At 40.0% G+C, this 11889-nt stretch overlaps 1 protein-coding gene across 2 annotated transcripts in view; it reads right to left on the bottom strand.

Moving 5' to 3' along the window:
• Positions 1-5409: 5409 nt before the first annotated feature.
• The window catches only part of KCNH7 (potassium voltage-gated channel subfamily H member 7), a 211235-nt gene continuing 204755 nt past the window's right edge, over positions 5410-11889 (bottom strand). For both annotated transcript variants that reach the window (XM_066190046.1, XM_066190047.1), the window contains 3 exons: positions 11165-11330; positions 7705-7897; positions 5410-7052 (listed from right to left, as the gene is read on the bottom strand). In XM_066190046.1, coding sequence (XP_066046143.1) covers positions 6786-7052; positions 7705-7897; positions 11165-11330 — 626 coding nt within the window. In that variant the 3' untranslated portion in view covers positions 5410-6785. The remainder of the gene's footprint in view (positions 7053-7704; positions 7898-11164; positions 11331-11889) is intronic.

Raw genomic sequence — 11889 nt, 5'->3', positions numbered from 1 at the left:
GTCCCGTCCCGTCCCGCTCGGCCCGGCACCGGCGCCGCTTTCGGTTTCGCTGGGGAGGGCGGTGCGTGAGGGCCCGGCTCGCCGGGACTGGGCTCGCCGGGGCAGGGCGGCAGCTCCGCGCCTGGCACCACTCAGTGCCACTCCTTTTTCGCGGAAAACGAAACCTTTGACAGTAACCGTGAGTTGAAAAACACGGTCATAAACCGAAACATAAACATGGCTTTCACTTTCCAGCTCAAGGGTTTCCCGGGCTGCTCACAGAGTATCTGAGCTTTGGGCGCTGGCTGCTGCCCAGGCACACGCTGGCAGCAATGAGGTGCTTGGTTGGTGTCTGAGGCTATTGGAAGGTCTCTCCCTGAGATGAGGTTTCACCCATATCACACGTGTCACTGAGCATCAGAAGCAGTCCTGGTTTCTCTCATAGGGGTTTGGGGAACCTCAGTGTGGCTCTGAGGTAAGGCAAAATGATAAGCAGAGAGTGTCTGGATTACTCTGTTCAGTTTTGGTCTGGGACAGTCTCTTTTTCAAGAGACTGAAAAATTGGAGAGTCCAGGGGCCAACAAGATTGGAGAGCCTGGCACATGTTTGAAAGAACTTCATCTATAAAGCCTGGGGAAAAGAATGATCAGGGAAGATCCAACCACAGTGATATCCGGGTGTTAGGAAGATAAATTACTTGTTGGTAGAATTGCCTTGTTAAGGTCTAGGGCTTGGCATGTTTCAATGATCTCAGACCTAGGGGGAGGTTAACAAAGCTTGGGAATAAGAATGTATCACTGATAGCAGACACAAAGAACACAGAATTTAGGGGCCTCAAAGACATTTGGCAGAACTCCCAAGGTAAGAAAGAAACTAATGAAAACTGCTCAGCAATTGTGCTGAGATCAGCTCTGGCTGGGTAGAAGGTAATTCTGGCGCAGGGAGATTGTGACCACTGATTGACAAACCAGTGATCCAGGAAACCACTGTCTCAGAAGAAGAGAAAGACTGGGCACGTGGACTAACCAGCAAAGAAGCGAGGGGATCGTTTAACCAATAGAAGAAAGAATACTAATTTATATGAAAACCAAGGTAACTTGTTGGCCACTGAGTGTTAATGCCTAAAATGTAAAAAACATGTTGATAGTCATGGTGCTGGCTTTGTGAATTTGTGAATTTGCCACAAAGCACCTTTTTCTGTGCAAGGCAGAACTGTCAATAAATCAAATACCTTGATTCTTTGTGTAGATCAGCCTCTTGCAACCTGAGTGAAAGAACCTATTTTGGGATACCAACAGTTCTTCAGCTCCTAAAAGTTGGATGATTCTTCACTGGGGTACACAGGACAAGGAAATTGGAATATGTTTCTTTAGAGGAAATTATGTCCAGGTGTAAGAAGAAAATATTATTCACTCTAGAAACAATTAGACATTGGAATATATTGCTTAGAGAAGTAGCAGAAATTTCCTCAATAGAAATATTCAACACTTGGCTTGACAGTGTCCTTGATTTAATGTCTTGCTTTTAAAAGAAAGACAGCTATCTCCAGAGGTCCTTTCCCAGCCTAGAATTTTCTATAGCTCAAATTGTACCCTCAGTTGCTTGTCACGTTGAGACGTGCTGCAGTAGTCTGCTCTCAGAGGAGCTTCCTTCAGCTGGAGGCTTCTTTTGTAGAACTTAATTTGCTTTTACTTTCATTTCATTGTTCTTTCTGCTTGCCTCCGGTTTCACTGTTACTTCATCATTACTTTTTAATTTCTGCTTTGTGCAAGTTTCCCTTAAAAGATTTCTGTAAAAAGCATAATTTCTTTCCCCCCACTACTTTTTCTTCTGCCTCCAGCACCTTAGCTGGAAGACACTCAAGCCTTCCTTGCTCAGTCTCAGGAGCCCGCAGGACTCAGTGCCTGCAGATGGGTTGTTTGTGTGTTTGCTTTGTTGTGTATGCTGTGGTGGTAAATCAGGCTGTACATTAATCCCAAAACAATCCTTTACTGGCTCGAAGAGTTTGCAGACATTAAAAGGATACTTGAGACTTCCAGAGATAAAGAATGCTACTTGTTTATTCCAGCTAGTGTGAGGTTGCACAGATGATGACTGAGCTCCTGCTCTGACCACGGATAATACAAATACCTTGACTCTATCGCTCTCCTGGACGTTTACGGTGATTTCTGAGACCTTTCAGATGCGTTTGAAATTAGTGACTGACAGCAGTCGCTCTGGCAGGGCGGGGGAGGAGCACTCGGCTTTCCCCTCGGCTGTCACAAAGGCTGCGTAGTGCCACCGCCCGGCCCCGCTGCAGACCCGACGCTGCTCTTTCCTGCTCGGCCGGAGCGCAGGTGGGAAGCCGGCACGTGGCCCAGCCGCGAAGGCTGCAGCACCGCACGGCACCGCACAGCATCGCACATCACCGCACAGCACCGCACATCATCGCACAGCACCGCACAGCACCGCACATCATCGCACATCATCGCACAGCACCGCGCCCCACGGCCCACCATCACACTGCACTGCACCGTGCAGTGTGCATTCTTACACAGAGTTCACGGTGTAAAAGTATTTCACAGAGAGGATAGAAAGATCAGAGGTGCTGATCTGCAGGTGCGGTATTAAGTACACCTGTCACGGGAGGAATCATGCCTTCTGCTCTGCTGGTATTGCAGCCTCCTGCAATTCTGTTCATGTCCAGCATTTTAGAGCTCAGCAGCTCTAGTAAGACAACATACAATTTATCAGCGGGCAAGACTCCAGTTGCTCCACATCAGCAGGCAGCCAGAGCCATGCCAAGCAGTGCTTTTCAGATTTTTGTATGTTACTTATGATGCTGGTGAATGAGACTAGAGCTTATTGAGAGCTCACCAGAGAGGCAAACCTGCTAGGACACAATCAGCAGCAGGAAAAGGGAAGAGAGGTTCATCTGTGGACAGCCAGCAGTGAGGTGGAAGACCAGAAAATGTGTTTGCAAAGTGCACAGCATGGGAACATGGAAAGAAAGGGATGTGCATTGGGCGCATGCTTCCAGGAAACAGCGGAGTTGGGCCAGTCGAGAAACGTGACTAGTGTGTATTACTGTAGATCTGTGCCTATAGATGAATGTGCACACCCAAATAGTTCAGGTTGCTGTGCAGCTTAACTATTGAAAGTATCACAACCTCTCTTTTGCTTTAAATGTTGAACTACACCCATAACTGATAGGAGCCAATGAACTTCATGAAGAGCTGTACTGATCTGTACAGCCTCACCTCTCACATTTGAAGTGATTGTCTGCAATGCTTTTGCACTTCAGCTACTTTGGCTATTCCTGATATTCCAGGAGACTTTTCTGTATCTACAGCCTATAATTAATATGTATTTCTAACCACAGGTTTTCAGTGTACATAGCCAAGTGTTCCTAAGTTCAAACAAACCCAAAATATGCCTCCTAAAGTTCTGAAATCTTCTTTGGATGTGTTACAACTCTGTGGGTTTACAACTCTTAACAGTACTCCCAGTTTGATTTGGATAACACAGACCCATTTGTATCAAGTGAAAGCCAGACTGGACTTATAGGGAGGCCCGCCCCTTCAAAACTACCCCACAAAACGCCCCAACAAAATTACCTGCAAATAAAAGGGGCAAATTCTGCTGTTCAGAAAATTAACACATTTCCAAACCTAATAGCTTTTACCTGTTTCTGGAAGAAAAAAGCTTGGAGCAGTGGGTCTTCATGAACCTCACTGAACCTCAACAAGAAAAGTAGTTACCTGAGAAGGCAGATCTGTCTCTGGCAAGGAAGGGGCAGCTAGAGTATTGCAACTAAACTTTCATCTTTTGTTTCTGCATTCCTTGGCAGGAAGCTTAGAATCTCCGTAACTTTATAAAGTCTCCCTTATTTATCAAAACTCATTTGAGATTTTTCTTCTTGGTACAAGGAGAAGGTAAGAAACAAAGTCTCTTTGAGCCAAAAAAATGGGGTAAGAAGTGGAGCTTTTCCTTCACTTAGACTGACTGGAGTAGTTGTCACTCTTCCTGTTCCCCAATGCTCCTTCCCCAGACCACCTGTTCTGTTCAGTCTCTTTTCAGTAAAGAGAAATATCAAGTAGTAAAATTGGACAAAAGGCCTTTTGTAAAGCAATGCTCATGCATTATACTTCTTTTCATTAATTTTATTTTTAATTTATACCAGACTTTTTAGAATGTAGCATAACCACAAATGCCTTTTTAGAAAATGTGCTAACTTGTTTCTTGTAACAGACATGAGTGTTAGTTACCAGGCTGAGATAGAGCAGAAGTCGTTAATACTTGCTGTTTAAAAAAAACCCCAAACAGCAAAACTCCCCAGAAGGTATTTGTTATTCAGCACTCCTGTTTCAATGGAATATATGCAGACAGAGATTCTGACCGGTCCCTAGTGAGAGGAAAGATGTGTGCTAATGTTTTTACAAACAATTTGATGGGTGAAGGTTACGAGTGTTAACGTCTTTGAATGGGTCTTAATGTCTCTACCAACCTCAAGCAGCAGGTTTGTTACCGGGCCCAGAGAGCTTGGCTTCTGAAACAGGCAAGGGTCTGCACAAGCGTAAACTTCTGAACTTTGGGGTAAAACAGCCGGTTCAAGGGGGGATATGTGGTAGGCGGTTCAGAAGGGCTGTACCTTCCTAGTACCTCAGCCAACGGGGAAGGGAAGACGGCAACGTATAGTGGGAGTTCAGGATAAAAGGAGGCTGTGCCCTCTGAAACATGGAGAGAGAAAACTCCACGAGCCCTAGTGGACTTTCTCCCTCCCTTTATTCAAACGAAGTTGCAGGACTCTTCTGTCTACTTTTCAGCCATAAACCTCTGGCGTTTGTGGATTCATTTTCCTGACACCGCAAGGCACTGAGCAGTGCAGCCCTCCTGTCATCGTGGTAGAAGAGCAGTCAGCCTGTTGTAGCTTTTGGACCTTTCCACTATCAGCAGTACCATGAGGCAGTAGAAAATTTGATCTTGTATGGGAAGGGTCACCTTTACAGTGACAAAGGTATTGACTTAATTAATTTTGGTATCCTTAAAAGCAAAGGTAAAGTTACTCATGCAACATGCTTAGTAGCTCAACACTGATTTTAAATGAGGAAAGATTCACCCACCCTGTGTTTATCTACTGGTTGCGTATGACTGAAGTGTCACGTTTCATTCTGACCCCAACATATGAGGAATGTATCTATGTGAGGGACAGCCACTATTGCATCTCTCTGTAGCACTGATTTAGGCCAGAGGGTTTAGCTTGGTTTTAGGTAAAATTTAAGTGCTCCCACTCTAACTTCATTATGTGCTTTTCTGTAACCAGTTCTCATCCCAGAGGAACTTCACATTAAAGCTAGAAGATCAGAAAATCATATGAACATTTAAAAATATTTGGAAGCAGTAATAAAAAGGTAATTTCCTTCTAAAATAAACACAACATTTGAAGCAGAATAGTATTTTAATAAAATTAAATCTAAGTATTCACAAAGCATTATGCACATACAGTACATACTGTATTTAAAGCCTACAGACCTTAGATCATTTTATTCTAATGTAGTCAGCTTTGGACACAAGCTAAGCTTACTCATTTTGTAATAAGAAAGTTTACAATTGTTCCTGAAAGTGATTTTACATATATACATATATATATATATAGCTCTATATCTATACTCCTACATGTAAGTGTAGGTATATACACACACTTGTGTGTATGTGTGTATATAAATATATATACACATACACATACATACACACCTATGTACATCTACAAAATACACACATGCACACGTCCAGGAGCGCGTGTGAGGTGTGTGTGTTATGAGCATTATAGAGGGGCTGGTCAGTACAACGAGGTAACTGCAAACAGCCACCCTAATAATTATAAATCAAAAATGTGTAAAATATTTTCAAATTAAAACAGATTTTTAATAATTTGTATTGAACGAAAAGAACACAGTCTTCTGTATTACATAGAAATTAGGTTTATTGCATTTGATTATGTTTGTGTGACAGATGAAGAGTACCTGTCTGCTCATCACAGCTGAATTCTATGATGCAATTAAAAAAAAATAACAATACAAAACCCAAAAACCAGTATGTGGTGGAAAAAAATGATTCAATTTAATGCAGTTTTGTGGATGTGACCTATGGTGATACTTCCCACCATATGGCAGTTTTCCTCTCTGGTAAAATACTGCCCTACTTCAACTAGTTTGGAAGGAGGCTGTTTTCTCTGTGCTAATTGTTTCAAGCCCAGAAGACTTGGTTACCTTTTTCTTTCTTTAGATTCGGACTCATTGTGATTTATTAGAAAAAGCTCACTACAAGAAAGATAAATCAATTTTCAAAAGTGAGCTAGAAGAGCATTTTTCTTGAATTTTAGCTTAGTCAGGTAGGAGTTTTTCTATGTGAATTATTGTTATTTGTCTCCTATTGCTCTGAAGACATATCCACAATAAAATACTATTTCCATGACAGCAGTAAGTTGTAATCTCCATGCAACGTAAACTGTAATTTCAGAACATGCATGTTATTAAAAAAAAATAAAAATATAAGGTGCCTTGAGAATGCTGGCAGTTTTACATTTGGAACATACAGTTAGTGTGTGTATATATATATATTTACATCAGAACTGCTCAACTTTACCATACAAGCTTCAGATTTAGGAAAATATACAGTACTTTTGCATATAATGGTATATTCCTTGTAGCCCCTGAGTCAAGTATAGAGGATTTAAATAAAATTAAAAAAAAACAAAAGAAAAAAAAAAAAGAGAATCAGCCATTAAAAGCACTTACATTTTTATGTGAAGTAATAGTATAAAAGTACTATTTCCCAGGAAGACCAGGATCAGAAACATGCCTATGAAGACTCAAGATTCCTACAGTGCTTAGTGAAGATTCTGGCAAGGAAGGGTGCCTAATTGGCGGGAGACAAGTTTTACAAGGCTGTGGGGGACACTCTACAGACTGGTCACGTTCTTGGTCTAAAAAAGAAGCCAGGTTGTCTTCTGAGGCTGTGTTCAGATGCACTCCACTTGAGAAGGATTCTTTGGATTTAAGTTTCGATTTTTCAACATCTGAAATTTCAGGACACTGTAAGGGAAGAGAAGAAACAAGATGGTATTAATTACCATCCCTTCCAGGCCCTTGTTCTGTTCAAAATTAGCACATTCAGATGGTTCATGGAAAACCATTTTTGAAAATTAAACAGTGTACTGAAATATTTTTTGCATGGCACTGCATTTGATTTAATGTAATTGAATGCAATTCTGCTGATTAATTGTTGAAGTCTGGTTATCCTTTCCTCCCCTCAGACTTGCTAATATGACATCAAGATACACATATAAGCATCCCTTTCTAAAGGACTGATTACTCTCCAGTTGGAGTCTAAGAGTATGGATCTCAACATTCTTGAATATGAAGTTCTGTTTTAGAGCATGACTCCAGAATTACATAATTCTGAGCATTCTAACCACTTGGATTCCTTTTCTGTTAACTTTTGTGGAAAAAAAAAAGACAAAGTAAATCTGTCTGATTATAAGATCATTGTATGAATCTCTACAACCCACATAGAATTGTGGCCTCTGAAACTGTGGTGTCAAAGCCCTCTGTGGAAATGCTAGGTCGAAATAATAATTTCATATTCCTTAAACTAGTGAACCAGCACCTAGATTGGTATGCATTTCTCCCTCATACGACAAAAAGACTAGGAAACCTCTTTTGATCTTATTGGACGTGTACTTACCTGAGATGAAGGACTGAAACTTCTATCTGTTTTAATTGATGCTGCAGGCTGAAGCTTGTGTGTAACCCGGACTGCTGGCTCTTGATACTCTGCACTTGCTGTCACCATGCTATAGGCAGGTGGAATGAGTGCTGACTGCCTTTGCAGAAGCTGCAGGATGGTTTGGATATCAGCAGTCATTTGGGATTCAAGCCTAGAGAAGGAGCACGAAATCAGTTAGCTCATGGCCAGAAACAGGTGTATTTCACACACAGATTACAGAGGCGTTCAAGAGGGACATGCAGTTCACCGGTAAAACCATTGCTTGCTGTGGCAGGACCATGTCTTAAACAGGAGAGAACAGTAGAGGGAGTACGGAGCCCTTCCAAAGCTTCTGTCTCTCTCCTTTGCAGAACACATCTGTGAACTTCTCTCTGGTTTTTGCTACACTAAGAATGAGTTCATCACTGTGCCTTAGGTTTGCAACAAGAAGCAATGCAGGGGACTGGGTATCTGGTTGAAAATAACTGGAATAAATGTATTCTCTTCGTTGTAACTAAATTGATTGGTGATGGCTGGGCATGGGACATTATTTTGATGCATCTGACAATGAATTCTGACATGCTGATACAATGCACTGAACTAAGCAGAAACTGCATTTGTGTTTTTCCAGTTAGAAAAAGAAAGATGCTTCCAAAACCATTAAAAATCCAACTACCCAATTCTCATTACTCTGAGAATTTATTCAAACTTATGCAGCCTCAGAATTAGTGTCAGCACTTCTGAAGTTCAAATTTTGTACCTTTAAATTTTTTTTGCCTTTTCATAAATTTGTATATGACTTCTGAAGCATTTGAACTGATTATGTTGTTCATACTTAAAATTCCATAGCACTGAAATGATTTTTAAATGGTCATGCCAAAATTTGTGACAAACTCAGAAAAAGGCCTACTGTACCTTCCCAGCTGCTGGAAGGCTACAGCACACGCTGACATATGGTAATGAAGATAATACAGCCTTCTGTACAGCAACTGAGCTTCTGACAGAGTAAACAAATCTTTGTCAGCAGCCTTTAATGTTGTGAATGTTACTACTTGGGCTCTCTGCAGCAGCAGAATTGATCCCATACTGTCAGATTTTTGGTTTTACCATGTCCTGCACTGATGTTATTTTTTACCCTGTTGGAGTTGTCCATTGCCTGTATCATTTACTTATAAAAGCATCTGTGAAATTAATCCAAAAGGTATGACTGAAGTGGGATGCTGTTTCTTCCTTTATTAGGAGAAACTGGTTTTGTGGCCTCAGCTCTCAGAGAAAAAGGCCCAGACACAGACTTCTGTTAGAGTCAGATGTGCCCTACTTGCCCTCTTGGTTCCTTGGGTTCTTTGCTACTTGCAAATGTGCTGTTCTCATATGAGTATGGTGCTGATGCCACAGCGGGAAATGGTGTAGGAACAGCAGCGTGCCACCATCCAGAGAACTTCCATCTGCTATACCTGGGCCCTAACACCTCAGTAAATAAAAGGTAGCATTAGAGGATGTGCATTCAAGATTATTTTTGACTTTTAATTAACTCTTAAATTGCTCCCCTCTTACTTTGTTAATACTTGAAAGTTTCCTTGTACTTCAAATGAAAAAGTGTCTCTGGTAGTGTTTATTCATCATCATTACATTTAAAGGTTCATTTTCCATTCACCAAAATTTAAAACAGATCCATGTTACCCAAACAAACAGGAGAACTTTAAATGCTTCGCCTATAGTCTTCATGAAATTCCAATCGCTTAAAGAAGAGAAACAGAGGCAACTCTAGGGACATATTACTTGCACAGTGGCTTTCCAGCCCTCTATGTCTATTTAATAATTGAGTATTATGCCAAGCCTCTAACTTCTGGAAAAATTCAGGGAGAAGTGACCATGCTTTCTAAGCTATCAGGTCAGATCTGACAAAGCCAGGAAAGGATATTATCTGTTATATTAATAGAAAACCCAGAAAGGCCCCAAATTCCAAAAGCATGAAAAGCTTTAAAAACATGAGAAGAGTTAAAGAATAAAGTGATTTAATAAAATACATAACAATTTAATTCTTAGTTTATCAGTAACAATTATATTCTCACACAGAAGAAAATACTTGCATGATCAAACTATAAGTAACTTAGAGGTATAACTTCAGTTTCAAGAGCTTAAGGTTTCAAGGAAGGAAATGTTACCAAAAGACTACATACTGCTGATGGGAATCCTGCAGGCATTTTGTTACGTGACATTTACAGTTACATAGATTACTTGACTTTACTGTAATTAGAAATTACAGCAGTTTAAGGTTAAGTGTTAAAAATGTCTTTTTAATGCATTATGTAATATTTAGAAATTAAAAATACTGTTTGATTTGCTTCTGGTGGATGAAGGAATCAATTCAGTTAACCTGGCTTTAAACTGATTGCTAAAATACACAGCACAGAATGCGACTGAATAGCTACTAAAGTATAATTAGGACTGAGTGCATGTCATAGTATTTGTCATGGAAAAATATTGAAAGTAATAGAATTACAGAGTGAAAATAACGAAAAAAAGCCATAGTCCTGAGCATAGGGCAATTTAAAATTAAGTGAAGTTACATGGTAAATTACAGTGCAGGATGGATCAAAATAGTGTAACCATATTCTTAAGATGCTTTAAGCTATGCATGCTGCTTAGCTACCAGTAAAGAGTAATATATCAGTATTAAGCAAAGGTGATATTAGACTGATAAAGAAAGCATTTTTCTGCTGTAATAGGTATAAGTATTGTGCCTTTGCATACTCCCATGTCTTACTCATTATAGAGGTGCAAAAAAGTTAATGCATCAAAAGGGGAATTCATCTGCAATACATTTTAGAAAGCAGGCAGCTGGTGCACTTGGAGTCTCCAGGCAAGAAAAAGTACTTAAGATTTTGAAGATACTGAAAATTGCCATTTTGTGTCCCTGCCCAAGGCAGGGAGCTGGAACTAGATGATCTTTAATGTCCCTTCTAACCCAAACTGTTTGATGGTTCTATGATCTGGGAAAAGCACTCTTTATGAGGTGAGATTTAAATTTAACAATTTGAGGTGCCTCAGTACAACTTCTTGTTAAAAAGATGGTCTAAAACAGCTAGCTGAAGAAAAAGGCTCTACTGAAAAGTTATTCAGAGTAGCTAATGTGCATATCTAGAAGTAAAAGATCTGAATATTCTGGCAACATATTAAAAATTGTGTACCCAAATTTCCCAGGATTGGTTTTTCCAAGAATCTGGAAAGTCTAATTTAGGTGATATATAGGCTACTCAGAATACATATAGACAAAAAAGTGACATTTCCATTAGGCATATTTTTGTACATTTTAGCTTCTGAAGATCTGAATGCTTTTGGAAACTTTCTGCACAAACTCATTCCTCCTGTAGAATCATCCACATCAGTTGGATTATGTACTCTTTCACACACAGGATTTTTTCCTCTTTATTTTTACCTGTTGAGTTGTTCTTGAAGTAAATCTAATCGATTCTCCACTTCTCCATATATAAAATCACTTTCAGTTTCACAGATTCCCCATGTAACATGGGATAATGCTGGTTGAACTGTGGAGTCCTGGTACTCCTGGATGTTCTCCTGTTCCCAGTTTCTTCTGTTGATATCTGATGAAAAACAAAACATATAAAAGTATAGATCTATATACATATAGTTAGAGAGGAGTTGGCACCTCCCAAGAATCCCACTTACTCAGTTTATCAAAACCGTGAAAGTCAAATTGGTACGTTGGCACACTGACCGAACATCTCTCTTTGTTTCTTACTACTCCTTAGGGAAAGATAAAAGTGGTCACATATGGGCTAACATTTTGAAGCTGTAGATAAACAAGAAGCTTTTTCTAGTCAGCATCATCAGAGTTCTGCCACCGAATGGCTTTTCTTTAGTTTTATTTCTATTATTTTACAAATGGAGCCCAAATTTTCTCAAAATGTTCTTTTAGCCATTTTTTATTCATTAAAATAGAAATTTTTGTTCTAACCTATAGGCATTAAATGATGTACTTGAATGTCTTTGATAGCGCATTTCAGAGGCCTGAATAAGATGCTTTCTCTTGCCCTTGAATGTGCTATTGGAGTGTATTCATGGCTTAGCTCTTTGGTGTAAAAGAAGGATTTGCTGTGCTGGGCATGTGGTAGAGTGCATTGGAATGTCCCCTCTAGAGAA

This window comes from Chamaea fasciata, unplaced genomic scaffold (genome assembly GCF_029207755.1).
Source record: "Chamaea fasciata isolate MVZ Bird 193981 ecotype frontalis unplaced genomic scaffold, bChaFas1.0.hap1 SCAF_8, whole genome shotgun sequence".
Classification (NCBI taxonomy): Eukaryota; Metazoa; Chordata; class Aves; order Passeriformes; family Sylviidae; genus Chamaea; species Chamaea fasciata.
This window is presented reverse-complemented; position numbering and strand designations above follow the sequence as displayed.